At 40.3% G+C, this 25,241-nt stretch overlaps 1 protein-coding gene across 2 annotated transcripts in view; it reads left to right on the forward strand.

Annotated features, from left to right (window-relative positions):
• Window positions 1–25,241, forward strand: part of LPCAT2 (lysophosphatidylcholine acyltransferase 2) — a 91,384-nt gene that overhangs the window by 25,155 nt on the left and 40,988 nt on the right. Inside the window, exons 8-11 of one of the 2 annotated variants that reach the window (XR_007514644.1) lie at window positions 800–854; window positions 11,306–11,388; window positions 12,553–13,331; window positions 15,599–15,684. Coding sequence is in view for 1 of the 2 variants with exons in the window: in XM_049864135.1 (XP_049720092.1) it covers window positions 800–854; window positions 11,306–11,388; window positions 15,599–15,724; window positions 17,900–18,053 (418 nt within the window). In the remaining variant the exon portion in view is untranslated. Of the gene's footprint in view, window positions 1–799; window positions 855–11,305; window positions 11,389–12,552; window positions 13,332–15,598; window positions 15,725–17,899; window positions 18,054–25,241 lie in introns of those variants that run through there. The other variant, XM_049864135.1, reaches the window with a different exon arrangement.

Genomic DNA, 25,241 nt, shown 5'->3' on the forward strand with positions numbered 1-25,241 from the left:
CAAAGAGGCTAAATATGTACTGGAAAGCTACAAGTAGGAACAACTATTTCAAAAATTGTCTTTGAGAGTGTTGGTTAACCACTTTAAAGAAAACCTTTGTCTAGGTTTACAGTGAAATTTGAAACTTTTTAGGAAGTTTCCCCGTAACTAAAACTTCTGTTAGGTACTGAGACAACTATGGTAAGGTTTCTGCTTTTTAAGGAAAGGCCCACTGATTCTCCTTAATGTCAGAAAAGAATTTAGATATGTAAGGTGCTACTCTGCAGTCTCCTTATAAACGCGTTTTATTTGTGTATCTTAAATTGCAGCCTTGGGTAGTTTATCTAGAGAAGTAGGCCTACAAGTCCTTGTTGTCAAGGAGACTTCAAATTTGGGGTTTAGTCTGCTGAGCTGCAGCTCTGACTCACAAATACGTATTTGATATTGCCTTTGGTGATTTAGGAAACCCTGGTGGCGTAGCTGTTAAGAGCTACAGCCGTTAACCAAAGGTTGGCAGTTCAAATCCACCAGGAGCTCCTTGGAAGCCCTATGGGGGCAGTTCTACTCTGTCCTATAGGGTCACTATGAGTCAGAATTGACTCGATGGCAGTGGGTTTATGGGTTTTTGGTCATTTAACTTTAAATATCAAGAATGGGTACCTAAGCCCAAGAAGTGTTATAGTCTCAGTGTGGTATTTATAAAAGCAAAATGTGTATGAAGTATGACACGGGGAAGTGGGTGTGTAAAAAAGGGGTTATTGGATACTGTTAGGTGATACTTGTAGTACCATAAAGAGAGCTGTCAATTTTTTCTCTTCAGCTTTCAGCTTTGCATGCTCACTTTCTGTCAGCCCTTCACAAAGGTGGAAGTTGAGGTAAGTTGTTCAAAAGGTTGCCTTGGAACTTGAGACGTGGCCTTTCCTATTATTTTGAATTTCTTGTCTAGAGAGAGCAGATTTATACTTCTTTAACCAGTTCATCATTTCTCCGTGTGGCCAAAAACACTAGACAGAATTTCACATTCTCATGGACCTTAGACTTTCTGGAGCCATGGAGGGTGGATAAACCCTTGAAGCTATTGCTCTGAGATCATCTTTAAACCTTAAACCAAAAATATTCCCTGAAGTAGCCTTAAAACTGAACAAAAGTTCAGCTTAACTAGTAAAAAAAAAGTCTGCCTTGAGCATTATGGTCTTTTAAGAACTATCTGTATAGGATCAAATTGACAACAGCAACTCAAAAGATTAGATAGGAACCTTAGGGGGCAGTGAGTTTATGTTAATGGAGGAAGAACAACTCAGAAAAGGAGGGTGAGAATGGTTGCACAACTCGAAGAATGTAATCAATGTCACAAAATTGTACATGTAGAAACGGTTGAATTGGCCTATGTTCTGCTGTGTAAAGTCTCAACAACAACACATTAAATAAAATTTAGAAAAAAAAGCACACTAGTTCTTGGGATATACTTAAGTGTTTCTAGGAAAAAACTGATCTGTGGCCTAATAAGTTTAGGAAGTGCTGGGATAAACAAAACGAATCAGGTTTCTTTTCTCAAGAGCCTTTGAATCAGAGCCTTTGAAATGTTTGATCACACAACTCCTTTTTCTCAGGCTATCTCCTGGAACCAGTGTTCCATAGAATACATTTTGGAAAACCCTGTATTACATTATTTCTAAGTCCCCTGAGCACTGCTCTTCCTTCTTTAATAGCTGCACAGGTAGTCTCACCCTGATTTCTTTTTCTAAAAATCAAGAAAAGCCCATACTTAAAACCAAAACCCATTCCTGTTGAGTCGATTCTGACTCATAGCAACCCTATAGGACAGAGTAGAACTGGCCTGTGGGTTTCCAAGGCTGTACATCTTTATGGAAGCAGACTGCCACCTCTTTCTCCTGTGGAGTAGCTGGTGGGTTTGAACTGCTGACCTTTCAGTTAGCAGCTGAGTGCTTTAACTGTGCTCCAGGGCTCTTATACTTAAAACAGCAATGCTATATTCTCTGCAAATTTAGAAGATGCCCTATGTGTGTGTGGGGGGGGGGGGGGTCCTTTTTTCTAAATCTTCTCCTCTTCAGCTAAAAACAGGATCTAGCCACAGATGTGGAAGTGCACACAGGACTGTACTTTTTTGTCTAACATGTGTGTCAGTGGTCAAAGTGCATTACAACAGAGGTATGCAAATTCCTCATTTTTGCCCTGACCACTCTTACCACATTTCCTTTCCCTGTAGTCACTATTTTTTTTTTTAATTACAATATTCGCGTTCTCCAGCTGTAGACCCTTTGGTGTAAGGTAGTACTTTCTGGCAGAGGAAAGAATATATCCTTTGTTCCCTAACTTCCCAAACAAAATGACTTTCAAGCAGTTCGGAACAGCTGAACCTACAGGGATTGGATGTGTTAGAATCAGGGTGCAGAACAAGAGGATGGGAATGTGCAGATTGGAATTTAGTATTCTTGTTTTAAAGCACATTTATTTTAGACTTACAGTGCTGTCTCTCACTCAGAGGGCTCCTAACTATGATCTCTGAATACTTTAATTCACCACAGTTTGGATGTCACTGAAAAATATGTCCCAGAAGCCCTTTGGGCACTAAGTCTATACACTCCCTGGCTCGAGGCTCTGCAGAGCTGGGTCTTGTCCCTGAGGCACCAGCTTTCCCTCCACATCTGCAGAGGCCCAGCTTGAGCTGCCCTGCGTGTCGTTTGGTTGGCAGTCTCGGTTCATTGAGTTCCTTCAATTTCACTTGTCTTGGTTGTTCAGAAGCACCCCTTCCCTTTTCGTTTTCTTTAAAGTTGATGGAAATCCTTGTTAATACTTTTAACATATATTTTTATAGCTCCTTGAATATTAACCAGTTGCTGTCACATTGATTCTGACTCATGGCATCTGTGTGTCAGTAGAACTGTGCTCCACAGAGTTTTCAATGGCTGATTTTTTGGAAGTAGATAGCCAGGCCTGTCTTCTGAGGCTCCTCTGTTTGGACTCAAACTTCCAGCTTTCTGGTTAGCAGCTGAATGTGTTAACTGTTTTCACCACCCAGGGACTCTCTTGAATGTTAAACCCACTGCCCTCCAGTCAATTCCAATTCATTGCGACCCTATAGGACAGAGCAGAGCTGCCCCATGGAGTTTCCAAGGAGTGCGTGGTAGATTCAAACTGCTGACCTCTCGGTTAGCAACTGTAGCACTTAACCCCTACGCCACCAGGGTTTCCAAAATCTTTGCAAAAGCAGACCGCCACATCTCTCTACTGAGGAGTAGCTGGTGGGTTTGAACCACTGACCTTTCAGTTAGCAGCCAAGCGCTTTAACAGCTGTGCCACAAGGGTTCCTTTATAACTGTTTCTTGAATGTTAGGTAAACCTAATTCAAGACTGTATTATTCAAGAGTATGGTATTAGTTTTCTGGTTCTTAAGATGAAATTTGAGTGGACTGTTGACGTGCCCGTTTAGACCTTCCCTCCAGTCACAGCCCGTCTCAGTATGTTGACTGCGGTGTCCCTTACTTTCACAAGCCTCCCTTAGCAGGGTTGATTGGTAAACTTTTTAATTCCCAAATCACTGAATATCTAAAATCCAGCGAGTATAATATTTAGGAATAGTTTCTTACCTCCTCTCTCCCATCCCTCTCTGTCTCCCCAGCACAGAGACTTATTTTTGAAAAGATTATTATTTTCTTGAGTGTTAAAACTACAGTAAGTTCCAAACCTCATAACCTGTTTAATTGGTCTTGGCAGCCTTGAGCAATGGCAAGGATATGTGTGCCTACAGAATGGTTCCACTGAAAGTTATTCTTTGAATCATAATGTGGCGTAGTGGGTGTGCTTAAAGTGTCTTTTAGTGATTATTTTACCAACCAGCTACTTCATAAGGATACCTTTACAAACAAATGGCTTAGGGACATAAGGAATAAGATAGGTAGTAGGTAATATCCCAAAACGGGCCATAAAGTAAGAGCCTGCTAGTTTATCTCAGGAGAAAGAATATATGTTAAGCTGGACTCTAGCACTGTGTGGGCAGCAGCTAGTTTACGAATAGAAGCATGGCATTTACGCTGACTGTAGATTTCCCTTCTTTGTGGGCTGTATCTCTGTGCATTCAAAGCTTGTTGACTTTTAAAGCCATTGGCATATTACAGATACATAAAATGATTTGTCTGTAGGTATATAAACATATTTTGTTTTAGGAAAATGCCTTCGTAAAATTTCTACTGAACTTATAGTGGCTAGCAGTAGACCTTAAAATACTTTTTGGTGGGCAATTCATTGCCTTAAGTAGTAGAAAGAGATTTTTTTTTTCATTCAGAAAACTCAAGAATTTCTGATTCAGGAAAAGATAGTAATTAATCATGAGTGTTATGATTAACACATAAAGATATATTTCACTTTTAAAGTCTCTAAAGAGCTTATTGCTAATGGAAAGTTCAAATACATTTATACAGTTGATCTAAGTATCTAAGTATACTGAGATGAACTATGGTTTTGAAACTAAAACAGGCTTTTTAGAAAACCTCCCTCACACAGATGTGAGTGAGCATGTGTGTGCGCACACACACACGCACACAAATATACTTGTTCCAACAATGTTAGTTTCTCCTAGAACTTGGTAGAATTCTGGCTTTTTTAACTGGTGGTATTAGAGAAATGGAGTGTTATAAAAAGTTTTTCTGGGGTTTTTATTCTAATTCTTCCACTAACTACCTGTATGTACCCACCAAAACCCAGTGCCATCGAGTTGATTCCAACTCATAACGACCTTATAGGACAGAGTAGAACTGCCCCACAGAGTTTCCAAGGAGCGCCTGGCGGAATCGAACTGCTGACCATATGTACATGAGAAAAATACTTAAACTTCTTTAAGCCATTTTCCTCATTGGTAAACTGGGGATGCTAGTACCTATTTTATAGGGTGGTGAGGATTTCATAAGATTCCTTCTGTTTTGGCACATATGGTAAGTGTTCAGTAAACATTAACTTTTATTCCCCTTGTTATCTAGATGTTTCTGGTTTTTTTTTTTTTTTTTGGAAAGGAAGTATCAAATGCTTTTCATAAATATCTTCCTTTTGTATTTTCTGTCTTTGAAGACTTAAAAGAAGAATTGTGGGAAGAACTAGAACTGCGCATTTGTTAACGTCGACCTTTTAAAATACCTGTTACTAGAAAAGAAGAAAAAATATTGATTGTAGTGTCATTTACATTTACATTACATTTACATCAATCTGTCTCCTCCTCATCATTTATTTAGTAAAAGGAAATGTGTGGTGAGGAAACAACGAATAAGCCAGTTTTACTGGTGGTGACTGAGTGCTCATGTAAACCACTGGCTATGGATAATGCATAGCCTTAAATAGCAGGCTGAGGGATTTTGACTTTATCTGGTGTTCAGTTTAAGGCCCAAGGTGAGGTGGGAGGCTCAGAGACCAAAGGCACCAACAAGAGACATTAGTTTGGGAAACATGGCAGTTAGTCTCTCCCTCACCTGGCCTGGGGTATTTGCAGATAGAGCCTGGTGATGGTACAGAGAATTTTTGAAGTGGATAGGGCAATGGAGCTGGGGAGCTATTCTAAAGTGGAAAGTGAAGTGCCCTAGGACCAGGGAGAGTGAGATGTAAGTGGGTCTGCAGCTTGGGAAGCATGGAACATGTTTGAAACAGTAAAATGGGATGGCAGCAAGTCTCTAAGGGAGATAACTAAGTACTGCCAAGCAGCAGGTTCAGCTCAACTTAGGTAATATGATCCTAAGGAGTCCTGGTGGTGTGGTGGTTAAAGCATTTGGCTGCTAACCAAAAGGTTAGCGATTTGAAGCCACCAGCCGCTCTGTGGGAGAAAGATGTGGCAGTCTGCTTCCATAAAGAATACAGCCTTGGAAACCCTATGGAGCAGTACTACTCTGTCCTGTAGGGTCACTATGAGTCAGCATCGACTCAACAGGAGTGATTTTAATATGATCCTTTCCTGTCGTATAGGTATTAAGGAAATAGACCAACTATTAATATCACAAATTTTGGTATACCTATTTTTACTCAGGTTAAAAAAGACAAAGGAAGATCTTAGGCAAAAACCAAACAAACAAAAACAACTATTTTTATATTTGGAGGCAGTATGGTTACCTTGGAGTCACTAGTGGTACAAATGGTTAATGGGTTCAGCTGCTGATTGGAAAGTTGGAGGTTTGAGTTCACCCAGAGGTGCCTCAGAAGAAAGGCCTGGTGATCTGCTTCTGAAAAAGTCAGCCACTGAAAACCCTGTGGAGCACAGTTCTACTCTGACACACATGGGGTCGCCATGAGTCAGAGTTGACTTGAGAGCAACTAGCTGATTAATGGCCACCTTTGGAAAAGAAAATAATTTTCAAGCAGCTGTGAGACCCCTATGGAAGTTAGCATGAATTTGTAGTAGCCTCAACCAATGCGGTTTTGTAACTTCCTTAGCATCCCTCAGTGGTCTCTAACAGGAGTGGGAGGGCAGAATCAGGAGGGGTGCAGGATTTGTGACTGGCACCATGGGTATGGCAGAAGTAAAAGATTCTAGGGGTTAGAGGCCGTATGGAAGTATCTAGATGACAGAGGCCATATGGAAGTGTCTAGGTGACAAAGGCCGTATGGGAGTGTCAAGGTGACAGGCCTTACAGGAGTGTCCAGGTGACAGAGGCCGTACGGGAGTGTACAGGTGACAGAGGCCGTACGGGAGTGTCTAGGTGACAGAGGCCGTACAGGAGTGTCCAGGTGACAGGCCTTACAGGAGTGTCTAGGTGACAGAGGCTGTACGGGAGTGTCTAGGTGACAGAGGCTGTATGGAAGTAAGTGTCTAGGTGACAGGCCGTATGGAAGTGTCTAGGTAACAGGGGCCATATGGAAGTGTCTGACTCAGAAGCCCGGTGTAGGTAGGCAGCCAGATGTTGCCAGAAGAGAGTGGATAAAGATGGATGTGCAGGCCTTGAGGGTGACCACTGAGTTCCCACAGTCCATGGGGGACCAGTCTAGGGGAGAGGTAAGCACCAATGAATAATGAGGGGGAACTCTGAATGAAAAGGCTTGTCAGAGGAGTAGTTTAGAGCCCTATGTTTATTTCTGCGGCTGAGGTGGAATTTGGAATAATATCTGTGTCCAGGTGCAGGGGCTGTGAGTTGAAGACGTCAGGTGGGCCATCAGTGTGGATACTGAAGATAGTGAGAAAAGACAAAGATACAAAGAGCTTGGGATCTTGAAATTACTGGGGTATTTACATGGGTATTGGGGAGGGGGGACACTAACAGATAATGGCAACCATGTTCTTCTCTTTTGGTTGATCTCCCTTCTCAAATAAAGGGCACATCCGTGCTTCGAACTTTGAATGACTTTGTACAAAATGAAAATGTGATATAGAGGACAAGGTCTTATCCTAGGAGAGATGACTTTTTATTAAAATTTCCATTGAATTGTTTCGCAGGAGGCATGGAGACCTCCGAGGCCTGTGAGTGTCAAATCCACGCTTTAATTACTCCATGCTCTCAGTGGAATTTTTTTCCCCAAGAACAAAATGCCACACCAATATGAGAGTTATTAAAAATCGTTTCATGGAAAATATTACCTGCACGAACAGGAACCAAATCTATAGTTCTTTGTGTTATGTTTAGTTAACAGTGTAGCAGCAATTTATTTTGCAGGGTTTTCAGTATATGCTTTTATGACCTACAAATCAAGTATATTATAAATGCTCATTTGGCTTTTTAAAAAAGAATTATATGGCAAATAAAAACCTTAATCCCTTATGTCATTTTGGTAGATATTTTATGAGCATTTGATTTTAGCTTGCTTTTTTCTTCCTTGGATTGCATACTAAGCAAGTATAAGAGATTTTACTAGATCAGGGTGAGGGGAATGTTTGGAAATACTTGTTGGCAGTTTGCTGCTCCAGATATATAAGGGATGTGGGGACCTCTGGTGGCTTACTTTATTTTTCCCTCTTAAAGAATACCTGGATGCTAAATAGGAAGTCCTGATGCTACAGTGGTTAAGAGCTACAACAGCTGCTAACCAAAAAGTCAGCAGTTCAGATCCACCAGCTGCTCCTTGGAAACCATATGGGACAGTTCTCTGTCCTATACGGTTACTATGAGTCGGAATCGACACAATGGCAATGAGTTTGGTTTTTGGAAATAGAAAGCCAGACATAGCGTTTTAGTTTGAAAGGACTTTAGAGATCATCTAGTCAAACTTTCTCATCCGACAGGAGAGGAAACTGAGATGCATAAAAGCTAAATAACTTTTCTAGGACCACATGGCAGAGCCAAGGCAAAAACCCAGGCCAGGTGCTCTCTCTGCAACATGGCACTGCCGCCTTGGAGAGGAAATTAGTAAAATAAATGTGAAAAATAAAATGACATATAGTGCATTAATCCAAAGTTCTTACCCACTTTATCTTAAAGTACCATTTGCATTCACGTTGTTCTCTTCACCCACGTTCCCTCTATTCATGGTCTTCCCATCTCTCACAGGCGGTTGCTGTAGCCTCCAGGGCTTCTCCCTGCTCTTAGCCTCCTAACCTCTCCAGTGCACCCATTTCCCATCACCGAAGTTACGGCTCAAAAACCTGGGCCTGACCACATCACCCCCTTGCTTAAACTTTATCTCCAAGTCGCTGTTGTGACTTCTTAACATGATTCATGAAGTTTGAAACTAGGTCTATGTGTGTCCAAAAGTGGTGTTTTTTTAATGCAAATCTTTTTTTTTCAACCTGTGGTCCTGTCAGTTGTATATGGCTTTGGCTGTATTGTTGAACCTCTTTAGGCCTCATTCTTTATCTCGCCATTGGAAATGGTAGTAATTGGTAGAAATGGTACATGGTAGGAAATGGATCCTTGCGAGAGCTAATGATAAAGCCTCTGTTTTAAAGTGCCTAGCACACAGTAGATGCGTAATGGATGGTAGTTAGTTAGCTCAGTGGACTTAGCTCATTGTATCATAAATTCTGTATTCCTGGGTCTTTCTACCCCATGGCATGGAGAACTTGGAGACAGAGACCATTCCTTATGACTTTAGAGTTTAGTGCAGCACCTGCTACATAGTAGGTGCCTAGGCTATATTTGTTGAGTAGAATCGAGCCATAAGATCTTGGGCAAGTCACTTAATCTTTCTGAACCTTAATTCCTTTTGATCAAAATGGGGGAGGGTTAATGAAATAATGCACATGAAACACCTAGCATGGTACCTGGTTCATAGCTATGATTGAATAAATGGTAGCTATTAGAGAAATTATATTTATTATTAAACATCAAGATCAAGTGGGCTTTGTAAAGTTTTTTTTGGCTGCTTTTCCTTGCCTTCTGGCAAAATTAATCATTCCCTCCTGCCTCTGTCATACCCCAGGAAGGATAGTTTAGTGGGGAAAGCGAGGGCTTTAGAATCTGACAGACCTTGAGTTGAATCCTGGTGTGACCTATGTGACCTTGGACAAATTAATTAAGCTTTTATCCCCATCTGTAATTGGAGAAAGTAGGAGAGTGATACTAGCACGTGGGGTTTTCAATATACTGGTCTCTCCTGTTAAAGTACGATCTCCTTTAGAGCAGGACTAAGGGCCTATTAATCTCAGCTTTCGTGGTGCTTTATATATAGCAGATACTCACAAAATGTGTAGTGATTTGAATATGCCACCAAAACTTTTACTATTGGTAAACCATAAGTAAAAACGAGGACAGTACAAATGGGGTATCACAGAACAGCAAGTGGAGAAAAAGTAAAATTAAAAACAATAAAGCATAATCAGTGTCACTCAATGTCACATATAGAAACTGCCGGATTAGTGTATGTTTTCCTGTATATATTCTCAACAACAATAACAAAATTAATGAAATTTAAAAATAAATAAATAAAGCAAAAACATGATATTAAGCAAAACCTAGAAAGTCGGTACTTGTCGTCAGATGTCATTGAGTCAGTTCTGACTCATAGCGGCCCTGTATACAACAGAACGAAACACTGCCCGGTCCTGCGCCATCCTCACAATCGTTACGCTTGAGCCCATTGTTGCAGCCACTGGGTCAATCCATCTCGTCAAGGGTCTTCCTTAGCCAATACTAAGGATAAGAAATTGCAGAAAAAAATAATAAAACGTGAAATTAGATTAAATGATACAAATATGAATAAAAAATAAAATATGTAAGAATAATTGGCTGACGTTGGAAAGGATAGAGAAAATAAACTATAAAGGAAAAAAATTTTTTTCCACAAAAAGCAGTGGGTTGGGGGTTGGTAGAAAATGCAGCTCTGAGAATAAGATCTTAGTAGCTATAGCCAGAATTCCTTCACAGACGTTGGCTCATTTGATCCTCACAACAACCCAGATGTCTTAGTTCTCTAGTGCTGCTATAACAGAAATACCATAAGTGGATGGCTTTTACAAACGGAAATACATTCTTTCACAATCTAGGAGGCTAGAAGTCTGAATTCCAGGTGCCAGCCCCCAGGGAATGCTTTCTGTCTTTGTTGGTTCTGGGTGAAGGTCTTTGTCATCAGTCTAGGAACTTCTCAGTGCAGGGACCGCATGTCCAAAGGACGTGCTCCTCTCCAGGCACTTCTTTCTTGATGGCATGAGGTCCTTTTCTCTACTAGCTTCTCTCTTCATTTCTCTCTCAAAGGAGATTGACTCAAAATACAGCCTAATCTTGTATATTGAGTCCTGCCTCATTAACATAACTGCCTCTAATCCTGCTTCATTAACATTATAGAGGTTAGGATTTATAACACATAGGATTATCACATCACAAAATGGAGGACAACCACACAATACTGGGAATCATGGCCTTGTCAAGTTGACACACACTTTTGGGAGACACAGTTCAATCCATAGCACCAGGGAAGTAGGGGTCATAGCCCTCCTTTTAGAGTTCAGGAGACAGTTGAGAAAAGTTAAATGATACACTGGGAACACACAAATAGGGCCAGGATTTGGATACCGATCTCCTGAGGCCAAGCCCAGCATCCTTCCAGTTAAATCATGCAGGCTGTACTCTTTTTTTTGTACTCTAGAAGGTTAGGGAATTTAATATAATGATGTTGTTAGGTGCCGTGGAGTAGATTCCAACTCATAGCAATCCCATGTGAGAGAGTAGAACTGCCCCATAGGCTTTTCCAGGCTATCATCTTTATAGAAGCAGATCTCCAGGTCTTTCCGCCAAGGAGCCACTGGGTGGGTTCAAACCCCAGCCTTTCAGTTAGCAGCCAAGCACTTAACCACTGCACCACCAGGGGTCCTTTAATTTAATAATAGATAGTTTTTAATTAATTTATTTAGCATTTAATGCTTTAAACCTAAGGATTGTTATGGAGAGGTGTATTTGTCTTTCAGTTTTTGCCTGTTCAAGTACCTAATGATGAAGAAAAGAGTGATCCTGTCCTTTTTGCCAATAAAGTCCGGAATATTATGGCAGAGTAAGTGTCCATATGTGATTATAATCGGTAAATAATTTGGAAATTGCTGGTAAATGGCATTTAACATAGTTTTAAGGTTTTCTTCTGAGGGCTGCATTCCCTAACACGTTTTGGTAAGTAAAATAACATGCCCAGGGATGTGGTCAGTAAGACAATCTGTAAGAATTTTCCCTGTCTGCGGCTACTAATGGAAATGCTTTTGCCAGGGGGCACAATAACCTGAAAAGATCAGGTGGTGCCTCTGTAGGGTAGTTTGCCCCACGCTGGCCCTTCAGCCTTGTGGTGGTCTCTGGGGTTTCTGCTGTGGCCTGCCTCTCTCCCCTCAGTCTCCATATAGCAGCCCCAGGCTGGATGTTTTAATGCGTTAATGATTGTAGCACCAAAGAAGAGAAAGCCTGCAAGGGAAAAAGATGCAGAGAAAAGGGAAAAGTCTCCCCCATTAAGGGATGGCTATAAATTTAAGATTTAGAAACTACAAAACATAAAACCAATATTTACCTGCACTTAAGGAAACTTGAGCTGGCCAATGTTCTGACTAGATAAATCACTCTCTGTCATGTAATGAAAGAATGTATTATATTATGATCACCACTGTGGCAGCTTCAGCATCCTCCAGGTGTGCACTCCAGGCACCAACCCCCTCTGTCATTCAGAGTGGCAGGTTTGGAGCTAATAGGCCATCACTGTTTATTCTCAGTAAAAATTCAATGAGAACTCTGAATTTAAGCTCAGGAAGCATGGCTTCATAACAGGTTTATCTGTGTCTGCATCTATATGTATGTATGGATGTAAAATTTTGCTGAAGATCATTCAGAAGCAGTTGTAGCAGTACATTAACAGGGGACTGCCAGAAATTTGAAGCCAGATTCAGAAGAGGATGTGGAACAAGGGATATCATTGCTGATGTCAGATAGATCCTGGCTGAGAGCAGAGAATACCAGAAAGATGTTTACCTGTGTTTACTGACTATGCAAAGGCATTCAACAGTGTGGATCATAACAAATTTTGGATAATATTGAGAATAGGAATTCCAGAACGCTTAATTGTGCTCATGAGGAACTTAGACCAAGAGGCAGTCATTTGAACAGAGCAAGGGGATATTGCGTGGTTTAAAGTCAAGAAAGGTGTACATCAGGGTTTTATCCTGTCACTATTCTTTCTCAGTTTGTATGCTGACCAAATAATCCGAGAAGCTGGACTGTATGACGAAGAACCGGGCATCTGGTTTGGAGGAAGACTCATAAACAACCTGCGATACGCAGGTGACACAACGTTGCTTGCTGAAAGTGAAGAGGGCTTGAGGTACTTACTGATGAAGATTAAAGACCACAGCCAGCCTTCAGTATGGATTGTAACTCAACATAAAGAAAACAAAATCCTCACAACTGGATCAATAAGCAACAGAATGATAAACAGAAAAGACTGGGGTTGTCAAGGATTTCATTTTTTCTTGGATCCACAATCAACACTTAGGGAAGCAGCAGTCAAGAAATCAAACGACGCATTGCATTGGACAAATCTGCTGCAAAAGACCTCTTTAAAGTGTTAAAAAGCAAAGATGTCACTTTAAGGACTAAGGTGAACCTGACCCAAGCCATGGTGTTTTCAGTTGCCTCATGTGCTTGAGAATGCTGGGCAATGAACAAGGAAGACCAAAGAAGAATCGATGCCTTTGAATTATGGTGTTGGCGAAGAATATTGAACGTATCATGCACTGCCAAAAGGATGAACAAATCTGCCTTGGAAGAAGTACAGCCAGAATGCTCATTAGAGAAGCAAGAATGGCGAGACTTCATTTCACATACTTTTGAACATGTTATCAGGAGGGATCAATGCCTGAGACAGACATCATGCTTGGTAAAACAGAGTGTTAGCGAAACAGAAGACCTTCAACGAGATGGATTGACACAGTGGCTGCAACAGTGGGCCCAAGCCTAACGATTGTGAGGATGGCTCAGGACTGGGCAGTGTTTTGTTGTGTTGTACATAGGGTCGCTATGAGTCGGAACCGACTTGACGGTACCTAACAACATCTATCTATCTGTTTTTGGGTGCCATCGAGTTGATTTTGACTTGTAGCAATCCCATGTGACAGAGTAGAACTGCCCCACAGTGTTTTCTAGGCTGTAATCTTTACAAGAACAGATCATCGGGTCTTTCTTCCACAGTTTCTGGGTGGGTTCAACCTTTCAGGTAGCAGCCAAGCACTTAATCATTGTGCCACCAGAGCGCCTATCTGTCTGTCTGTCTATCTATCCATTCCGTCATCTATCCATCTGTCTATACATACATACACACATATATACATATATATAAAATAAAAACCAAACCTGCTGCTGTCGAGTCTATTCTGACTCATTGCGACCCTATAGGACAGAGTAGAACTGCCCTATAGAGTTTCCACGGAGCGCCTGGTGGATTTGAACTGCTGACCTTTTGGTTAGCAGCCATAGCACTTTACCACGACACCACCATAGTTTCCATATATATATACAGAGATAAAGTCATCTTAGTATTTCACAACGGAATACCCTTTATTTTCAACCAGGAGTAAATACTTAAATGTTCAGCAGAACTCTTTGCTACTCTGTGTACCTAGATGTGCTTATTTCATCTGGTTTCTAGACCAACTGCAAGATTTGCTTTTACGTTGTTTTCTCCTCTTTCTTCTTATGTCTTCGTATCAGCTTCTACCCACAAGTTAGGAAAGATAGGACCTGAGAGAATTTGTATCAGATATTTTGGCCTCCCAAAACGTGGCTAAAACAGAGAAGGGATTTTTGAAGCAGCCGTTTTCTGAGTTTGGAGGTGTAGAGGTATAAGGGCCTTGGATAAAGAAGAAGAAAGATGTTTATGTTTCTATTAGCTGTATAATCATAAACAAGTCTTCTTCAAGGCCTGTTTTCCTCATATGTAAAATGGGAATAATAATCCTTGCTCTGCCTTTCTCATAGTTTTGGTTATTATGAGACTCAAGTAAGAAAACTTGATGAAAGCGTTTGGACAACGGTAAAGGACAGAGCAGACGTAAGAAAGTGGTGGTGCCACTATAATAAATATTTATCGAGTGCTTAATATATAGGCCCTGTACGCATGCTATCTGACATAACCGTGTAGCAACTCTAGGAGGTAAGTGAGGAAGCCGAGACTCAGAGGGGTAAAGTTGTTTGCTGAAGGTCAGACCAGATTCTGTGTCAGGGCTGGGACTGAAACTTACCTTTCCTATGACCAAAGCCCAAGCTCTTAACCACTATGCAATCCTGTTTAGTATTATAATTCCCAAATTATTTTTAATTTTTATTTTCTATCTTATATATTCTTATGCCAAAATATTTATTCATCAGAAACAGCCTCATTATAGACAAAACAAAAAATGCTTTAATTCCGATTGCAGTCTTCAGAATTTAATGTTCCTAGCAATGATTCAACAAAATCAAATACAATTAAAAACCTAATTTTATGATTTGCACTGAATATTTGCAAATCAGAATTTAGTGAAAAAGGACCCTTAGGAAGTTTTTTCATGTTCTGCCCAGCTTTTCTTGTGATACTCAGTGATTTTTTTTTTTTTACTGCTTATTAATATGTATTTTTTCAAATCGAGTCCACTATCATCAGGTCTCTGAGAAGGAAGGAGATGGTATGGGTTATGGTCTCCTTTGAGGGTAAGACATTTAGGTTTGGAAGAAATATCAGCTTATTATCAGTTCTGTCCAGTATTTGGAGAAGATTGTTATGTAACAAGAAGGTGATCTCCAATTTTAAAAGATCAGAAAACACATATGGCTAGAGGCTTGTGTAGATTGATCACTTAAAATATATACAACAGCCATTTATCTGTTTACATAGTACTTTCATATGCATTCTTATTTCGTCCTTAAAATAATCCTGTGGGGTAAATCGAATAAACATTATTCCTATGTATAGATGAGAAAACTGAGGCTTAGGTGAAGTGCCAGGGAATTTCTAATTGCTTCAATTATTATCGTTCTAGTTAAAACACAAAGACATAAGGAGATTAACCCAGGGCACAGTAAGTCAGTGACAAAGTAGAGAAATAATCTCTTTGGCAAGAAAAAGCCAGAGTTACTGGTTGAAAAAGTAGTAAATACGTTTCCATTTACTGTCATTTGTTGACTGATATAGGCCTAATGAAAAATCATCACCTCATTTAAATACTGAATTTCAGTTTGCTCTCTAACACTTTTAGTGCTCTGGAAATACCAGTTACAGATCACACCTATGAAGATTGCCGATTGATGATTTCAGCAGGACAGCTAACATTGCCTATGGAAGCTGGGTTGGTGGAATTTACTAAAATTAGCCGGAAACTGAAGTAAGTGTGTTTTAAATCATAAAGATGCCCAGAAGAGATCTGAAATCCTGTATGTTTATTTTCTCTTGCTTTATTAATGCTCGGCTTTTACTAAGACTCACATGATGTTTATCAGGGAAGCCAGGGTTGTACATTCGTCTCCCGCTTAGTCCATCTGGTTTTGATTATTCAAGAGCAGTTAACTTGAAGATACGTGTGTTGGTCACAGGAAGAGACCAAGAGATAATAACTGTGCATTAGCACAGACCCCCTTCCCTACTTAGAAATGGCTCAGAATAGTGAATAAGTCCTGCCACCTTCTTATGAGAAAAGCCAGTTGCTGCCAAGTCCGCTCTGGCTCATGGTGACCCCACATGTGTCAAAGTAGAACTGTGCTCCTCAGGGTTTTCAATGGCTGATTTGTTGCACGTAGATTGCCAGGCCTTTCTTCCAAGGCACCTCTGGATGGACCCAAACCTCCAAACTTTCAGTTAACAGCCAAGCACAATAACAGTTTGCACCACCCAGGGACTCCTTCTTATGAGAGGACAGCTTAGTTAGGTGATACTGGCATGTGGTGGGCAGAACCTCACATGTGAAATATGAATTGACTTGAATAGTGGCAGTTCTGACCATCACTGGATTTTAAATACTCTATTGTCGGCAGGTGCCATTGAGTCGATTCTGACTTATAGTGACCCCATGTGGCAGAGTAGAACTGCCCCATAGGGTTTTCTTGGCTGTAATCTTCACAGAAGCAAACTTCCAGGTCCTTCTCTATTGAGCCACTGGGTAGGTTTGAACCACCAACACCACCAACCTTTCACCGCTGGGTAGGTTTGAACTGCCAGCCTTTCAGTTAGCAGGTGAGCACTTACTCGCTGTGCCACCAGGACTCCTTTTAAATACTCTGTGTCTACCCTTTTTCCTTTGGGTACCCAACTGAGGAAAAAAAAAAAAGGCAAAAACATTCCTTTCAATTTTTAAGATCTTGTTTAAACCTTGTAGAACATTGCCTTTGAATTATCTGGTGTGAAAGCCCCCCTCTTATTACGACTCATCTGTTCTCAGGCCTATTAGGCAACTGCAGAATTTATTGGTTTAATAGACCTTGGCATCTTCCCTAGGAGGGAGGTACAGAATTAGGTATTGTATCAAAGTTCAATATTAAAATATAATACCTTGATAACTGATGTGGACAAGTGTTATTTATACCTGCTAGATAACAAACGGAAACCCTGGTGGTGTAGTGGTTAAGTGCTACAGCTGCTAACCAAGGTGTCAGCAGTTCGAATCTGCTAGGCGCTCCTTGGAAACTCTATGGGGCAGTTCTCCTTTGTCCTATAGGGTCGCTATGAGTCGGAATCGACTCGACGACCCTGGGTCTGGGTTAGATAACAAAAATGTTTTGCTTTATTATTTTGATGTCATGTTCACAATGCTCCTGTAGGTTTGAAAAGTTTAGGTAGTCGTTGAAATTGTTTACAGAAGTATGTTAGGTCACCTGTCTGATTCTTCAAGGCAGAGACAGGCTATGATGTAAGCTACAGTGTATTTTTCAGTGTTTTATCGTCCTGAGTTTTTATAACTAATATTGGTAGAAATGTGTATAGTCTAATGAATGTCCGTATCACAACAGTTTGTGAAATTCGAGTTCTACTTCATTATCAGTCTGAAAGTTGCTTGAAAGCAAGAATTGTAATTTCTTTTATACCAACTCAATAAGTATTTTTGACTAAACCACCACAACCCCCCCCCCAAAAAAACCAAAAAACCATTGCCATTGAGTCAATTCAAACCCGTAGCAACCCTTATAGTACAGAGTAGAATTCCCCCATAGGGTTTCCAAAGAGTGGCTGTGGATTCAAACAGCCGACCTTTTGATTAAGCCAAGCTCTTAACCACTTCACCACCAGGGAATTTGCTTTATTTTCTTCTATGAGCCATTTCTTGTTCCAATACATCATTCTTCTTCTAGGTTCCTTTATTCCCTTGAGCTATTTGGGGTGATTTATTTAAAAAAATTAAATGTCTGCATACATATTCAATATAGTTTAAAATGCCTATTTTATTTTCCTTTTCAAATTTAGCACCAAGTATTTTTCCCTTAGATAAATTAATAAAACCGTGTTCGTAAAATATCCGTATGAATTGTGAAGGGCTAATAACATGTTTCTGTATTTCTTTTTCGTGTAGATTGGATTGGGATGGTATCCGTAAGCATCTGGATGAATATGCTTCTATTGCAAGATCCTCAAAAGGAGGAAGAATTGGAATTGAAGAATTTGCAGAGTATCTGAAGTTGCCCGTTTCAGATGTCTTGAGACAACTTTTTGCCCTCTTCGACAGGGTATGTTAAAATTTAATCTTAAACATGCAGGTGTATTTACTGTCAGCCTCCACAGAGCATAAATCAAAATGGCAGGTATTAGAAAAACTTGTTAGATTGGTGTTAGAAGAAGCAAAGCTGGGCCCATGGTTTAATTATTTTTCCCTTTAATTATAATAATTGTGTGTGTGTGAGTTGCCTGGTTGGTTTGAGGTCTATCATTTTATTATTTTTGTTTGTCTCCTCTGAGTTTTGTTCCTCTGCCCTTTTTTTTTATTATTTTAAAAAGATTTTTAGTATTCCATTTTTATTTTATCTATTGACTTTTTGGCTTTGTATTATTTTTAAGTGGTTGTTCAAGGAGTTACAATAAATACAACTAACTTTTTGAAATCTATTTAGAGTTATATTTTTACAAGTTCAAGTAAAACCTCGAAGCCCAACAAACAAATAACACCCTTGACCATCTGTTGTCTTTTATGTTTCCTGTGTTTTCCCTTTATGTTATTTTTTCCTTTATATTATTACATCTACATACATTGAAAACCCCACCAATGTGATAATTTTTGCTTTGAACAGTCATACATACTTTAAAGAATTTGAATTTGAGAGGAGAAAAATAGTCTGTTATATTTATCTAGATGTTTACTGTTTTGGTTGCTCTTCCTTCATTCCTAAAGTTCCAAGTTTACCTCTGGTGTCATTTCCCTTCGGCCATTAGAACTTCCTATGGTGTATATTTTAGTGCAGGTCTTCTAGTGACAAATTCTCTGAGTTTTCCCTCATTTGAGAATGTTTTTATTTGGCTTTCATTTCTGAAGGATAATTTTGGTGTATATAGAATTCTGGATTGACAGTTCTTTGCGTTCAACAATTTAAAGATAAATGTTCTACTGTCTTCAGGCCTCCATGGTTTCACCATCTTACTGGTTGTTCTTCATATTTTGACTTTTCTCACTGATCCTCCTGCTGTGGTATTTTGTCCACAGGTAGTTACTTTTTGTGTTTTCTTCAGAGGTTTTAATTTTAATCAGTGGGTGTCATGGATTGAGTTATGTCCCCCCAAAAATGTGTCTATCAACTTGGTTAGGCCATGATTCCCAGTATTGTGTGGTTGTCCTCCATTTTGTGATTGTAATTTTATGTTAAGAGGATTAGGGTGGTATTGTAATCCCACCCTTACTCAGCCCATCTCCCTGACCCAGTGTAAAGGGAGTTTCCCTGGGGTGTGGCCTGCACTCCCTTTTATCTCTTAAGAGAAAAGAGAAGGAAGGAAAGAGGAAAGGAAAGAGAAGCAAGCAGAGAGTTGGGGACCTCATACTACCAAGAATGCAGTGCCAGGAGTAGAGAGTGTCCTTTGGACCTGGGGTCCCTGTGCCTGAGAAGCTTCTCAACCAGGGAAAGATTGAGGACAGGGACCTTCTTCCAGAGCTGACAGAGAGAGAAAGCCTTCCACTGGAGCTGATACCCTGAATTTGGACTTTTAGCCTACTTTACTCTGAGAAAATAAATTTCTCTTTGTTAAAGCCATCCACTTGTATTTCTGTTATAGCAGCACTAGATGACAAACCCAGTGGGAGAGATAGGCTGGAGTAGGCTTACTCCATCTTGGCTGGTACCAGAAGTCCCAATTTGTTCTCTGTTAGCCACTGGAAAAAGATATTTTGCAAAGAAATTATAGCTTTGTGAGAAAAACCAGGACAGGGCTATAGTTCTTTTTTCCTGGAGCATATTCATGCTCCCAATGACTTATTCTATAATCTCATATTTAACATGATGCTGTTAAGCAGCCTTTTTCTATATGTAGTGCCCGGACCTCTCCTCTGGGCTTCCTTGCAACATACAAATGATTTTCACTTATCCCTTAAATGATAATGTATCATTGGGGTAGGAAACCCTGGTAGCGTAGTGGTTAAGAGCATAGCTGCTAACCATAAAGGTCAGCAGTTCGAATCCACCAGGTGCTCATTGGAAACCCTATGTGGCACTTCTGCTCTGTCCAATAGTGTCTCTGAGTTGGAATCGGCTTAATGGCCATGGGTTTGGTTTGGAAACCCTGGTGGTGTAGTGGTTAAGTGCTATGGCTGTTAAACAAAGGGTCAGCAGTTCAAATCCACTAGGTGCTCCTTGGAAGCAGGTGCTGTCCAAAAAGTAGTTGGTAGATTTGAACTGCTGACCTTTTGGTTAGCAGCCAAGTTCTTAATCACTATGCCACCAGGGCTCCATCGTTGGAGTGGTACTACCATAAAGTGTAATGAAGATTTTTTTTTTTTTTAATATTTTATTGTGTTTAAGGAGAAAGTTTCCACAGCAAATTAGGTTCCCACTTACCAATTACTATACAAATTGTTCAGTGATATTGCTACATTTTTCACAATGTGTCACCATTCTCATTAATTCCATTCTGGATCTTTTGTTTCCAGTAATCTGGCTTCTCTTTCCTTTTCAGTTTCGTCTTTGCTTTAGAGTAATTGTTGACCATTTGGTTCATATAGATGATTTTTTAAAGGAACACAGTACTCACTGGTAATATATTTTATGAGCCAGTCTATTATTTAGCTAAAAGGGGATCTCAGGGGGTAGTTTCAGTTCAAGGTTTATGGAGTATCTCAGGGTGATAGTATTGGGGAGTCCTCTAGTCTTACCCTAACCCGTAAGTCTAGATTTTTTAAGAATTTGAATTCTGTTCTGTATTTTCCTCCTCTTCTATCAGGATCTATTGTGGCCCTGACCAGAACTGTCGTTAGCAGTAGCTGGGCACCATCTAGTTCTTCTGGTCTCAGGGTAAATGAGGCCGTGGTTTGTGTAGACTATTAGTCCTGTGGACTGGTTTCTTCTCTGAGTCTTTGGTTCCCTTCTTTGTCTTTTGTTCTGCACTAGAAGAGACCAATAGTTGTATCTTAGATGTTAATGAAGATTTGAGGAAGGGAGAAATAAATTATTGGATGTAAACATGCAAGGTAGGAAATTAGAGGTGCATTTTCACTTATATTATTGCTAGTCTTTCTGTGAGATTTGTCTAGCATCTCCCACTATGGTTCTAGAAGCCATGCAAGTAATTTTAAGCAAAGTTTCTATAAACATGAATCTTTTCACGGGAAGGAATATGGCAGGGACATATAAACAAAGACAGGAGCTGAGGAAACAGGAAGGGACATGAAGCAGGGACCAAGGAGGAAGTTTACAATATATCTTAGATATCGTGCTTACTGGGATTCTTAATAAAAACTTAAAAAATACCCAGAGAGGTTGTCCTGTCCTTCACGTGTCAACCTGTCATAACTAGCAGTTCCTGAGTGGTTATGACATCAATTCTGTCTTCCATGGACTATACCTGCAGCAGTCCCACTGTTCCTAAGCACAGGTCAGTATAGGAAGATTTGGGAGTAGGAAAGGTAGTATAAACCAAAGATGAAAATAACTTCTCTGGGACAAATTTTTCACAAAGTACTAACCTGTATATGGCCCAGGTTGCAGTGCCTTGGTCCCATGATAGGTGCATTTGATACCCAAGCTGGGGCCTTCTGAACCCCCAGTTAGCCAAGCTCCCTTGCCTTGAACTAGAGCAAGACAGTTGGCTCCAAGCAATTGGGAGACTGGTAAGCCTTTGTAGCCAATTTGATCATTCACATTTTCCCACGGACTGCTTCCATCTGCTCAGGTATCATTGATACTGTGAGTTTTCTGTACCGCTTTGTATGGTGTGACTTAGCTTGAAATATAGACCATAGCTGGCCTTTAAAGCACTTTTCTTTCGATCTCCAACATACAGACAGGTAAGGAAAATAGTCTGAAAAATTAATGATTAATATGTTTCACCTTCATTTCTTTCTCTTTCTTCCTTTCTCTCCCTCTCTCTTTTCCTTATTGTTTTAAACACACCCGCATGTCTGTGCCTGTGAAGATTTGCTTTGTTTTGAGAAGCTGAATTGTGCAATTGTTACAAGGCCACGCGCATACCCAGTTCCATACTAGGCCTGTTTTCTGTCTCTTTAAGTGATTTAGCCAAGGAATATTTGATGGGAAAAACAAGGAAGTTCAGTAACTTCACAGTTTGTTTCTTTCAGAGTAACTTATCTTGCTAAATGCTTAATGGGCATGGGGTGGGGAGGAAGGGTGGGAAAGAGAAAGGGTGGAGCGTTCCTGTTGCTCTTACAGTGGCTGTAAATTCCTGCAATGCAGACTGCTCCCATAAGCCCCTCCCATGTTCCCTTCCCACTTTATCCTTTCCTCTTTCCTTGTTTTCCTCTCCCAATCTTACCCCAAATGTAAATGTGGTTATGGTTGGTACCTTGGGGGTGAGAGGAGGACCTAGATATCTCTCTACCACCCCCATACTCTCTCTTCTCACCAACTTGCTTGGCTAGTCTACAAATGCTTCATTATGGTTTTCCTCTCAATTTGTTATTTAAAAAAAAAAAAAAATTCGCTGTCCATTTAGCTTCTTCTGACGTGTTCTTTTAGATTTTCATATATCTGATGGCAGCCATTTTGAAAGTCCAGCAGAAATGTGGCCTTCATGACCCAAAGCATGACCTACTTCACTACTTGGGATAAGTTCCTTTGAAGAGGTCCTATCTCTTTGGAAACAAAAAATTCTTTTTATCTTGGGTCTAATTTAACTTTTTTTGTTTTTCTGAATGTGCACTGAACTCTCCTGATCGGAGGCTAATTGGTGATTAGTCAAATGTCCAGATGAGTTAGAACTGAAGGCTGAAATGATAGTTTAAAACAGTGGCTTCTCAACGTTTTTTATATGCTTGATTTCAGTTTTAAATACTAGATTTTTGCCAGCACATTTGAAGGGATTTAAAGACACTTAACGGGAATTAAGGAACAATACTGGCTAACTCAGAAAATAATTATAACAGTCATTTCTGCGATATAACAATGTCAAGGTCCATAACAGCATCATTGTTCATTTCATCTTTTGTCCCATCCCCTTGCTATCGAGCAGATTCCAACTCATAGCGACCGTATAGAATAGAGTAGAACTGCCCCATGGGGTTTCCAAGGAGCAGCTAATGGATTTGAATGGCCAACTTTTGGTTAGGAGCCAAGCTGTTAACCACCAGGCCATGAGGACTATGTTATTGAGCAAAGTCCTCCAATATTTCAGTAAGTACACAATCTTTGTTGCTAGCTGGATAGTATACCATGTGTCTGCTTCTTATCTCTTTGTAGCCAGTCATACCCTCTTCTACACTACATCTCATGGTATACTCAGCTTCATGTTCCATCCGACACACATCACCATAAACGTATACTCACTGGTAGCAAAACTATATTTCAGGGGTCGGCAAACTTTTTCTATAAAAATTGTTGCTGTTGTTAGATGCTGTTGAATCTACTTTGAGTCATAGCGACTCCATGTGACAGAGTAGAACTACCTGGTAAGGATTTACAGGCTGTAATCTTTACGGGAGCAGATCAACAGGTCTTACTCATGTGGAGCCACTGGGTGAGTGTGAACTGCCAACCTTTCAGTTAACAGCTGAGTACTTCTCATTGTTACTGTGTGCCGTCGATTCCGACTCACAGGGACCCTGTAGGACAGAGTAAAACTGTCCCATAGAGTTCCCTAGACTGTAATCTTTACAGGAGCAGATCACTAGGTCTTTTCTTCTGAACTGCTGCTGGGTTTGAACTGCCAACCTTTTGTTTAGCAGCCGAGTGCTTAACCATTGCTCCACCAGGGCCCCTGCAATATTTTTGGCTTTGTGGGCCATATAGTCTCTGTTGCAACTGTTCACCTCTGCCATTGTGGTGTGAAAGTAGCCATAGACAGTATATAAACAAATGAGCATGGGTGTGTTCCAGTAAAACTTTATTTAAAAGGAGGTGCCTGGCTGAATTTGACCCACAGGCTGCAGTTTGCTGACCCCTGCAATGTGTAATAAACTGATAAAACAAAGCTTATGGTAGGTTTAAAGACTGAATTGAAGGATTGCAGTCAGTGCTCATACTGACCATTGTTAATGAATAAGGAAGACCGAAGAAGAACTGACGCCTTTGAATTATGGTGTTGGGAAGAATATTGAATATAGCATGGACTACCAAAAAGAATGAACAAATGTGTCTTGAAAGAAGTACAGCTAGAATGCCCCTTAGAAGCAAGGATGGTGAGACTTTGTCTCACATACCTTGGACATGTTATCAGGAGGGATCAGTCCCTGGAGAAGGACATCATGTTTGGTAAATTAGAGGGTCAGCGAAAAAAGAGGAAGACCCTCAATGAGATGAACTGACAGAGTGGTTGCAACAATGGGCTCAAACATAGCAACAATTGTGAGGATAGTGCAGGACCACGCAGTGTTTTGTTCTGTTGTACATTAGGGTCACTACGAGTTGGAACCAACTCCATGGCACCTAACAACAACAACCACCACAGCTGACTTGAAGGGGATCACTCTGAATCTTTACCCTTGACTAATTTGTCTACCTCTTGTTGCCATCCCACCACAATTCTAACTAGTAGTATAACAGTCACTGTCAGACGGGAGGTAGAGAATGAGAGAGATTGATATCTAATTTCTCAGGTATAGTCTGGTACAAGCTCTCTCTTTTTACTAATACCATTATGTACCTCACAGATCATCACCTAGCAAATATAGATAGATGGATACAATTTTTATTCCATAAAAAAGTTTGAAAACAGTCATAGTTTTCCCCATTTCTGCCTTCCAACTAATATTCAGTTCTTCTGTCATTACTATGTCCTTTGTTTAAATATTAGACAGGAGATGTTTGTGTGTACTTTTAGCACTTTGGTGGGCCAGCCTTTTTGTAAATTTCTGTAGATCTTTTATTACTGTTTAACATTCGGTGGAATGATTGTGTTCCTTTATCTTGAGTTCTTCCTGTCTGCTCTGTTCTTGGTATCAGTTCAAGCCTTAAATCATGAGTGCCAATAATAGCAGGTATCCTTGCTTGCCCATTCCTGTTAGACAAGGTAGCATGCTCTCGTGTGCAGTTTCTGCTCATGCTAAGAGGTAGGACAGGGCACTTAGGTGGCTTAAGTGATTGGAAATAAACACTGAAGTTTTCTAACCTTCATTTTCCAGTTCAGGTTTGATGTATAATAAAGTATCTCGTGGTTCATGTGGAACTCATCTTGATTCCAATCCCAGTTAGTCAGGATTTGATATATGTAATCGACTCTACAATTTATGTAATTGGCAGAAAAAGGCCATAGCTTTCTGGGTTGAG

This window comes from Elephas maximus, chromosome 21 (genome assembly GCF_024166365.1).
Source record: "Elephas maximus indicus isolate mEleMax1 chromosome 21, mEleMax1 primary haplotype, whole genome shotgun sequence".
NCBI classification, from domain to species: domain Eukaryota; kingdom Metazoa; phylum Chordata; class Mammalia; order Proboscidea; family Elephantidae; genus Elephas; species Elephas maximus.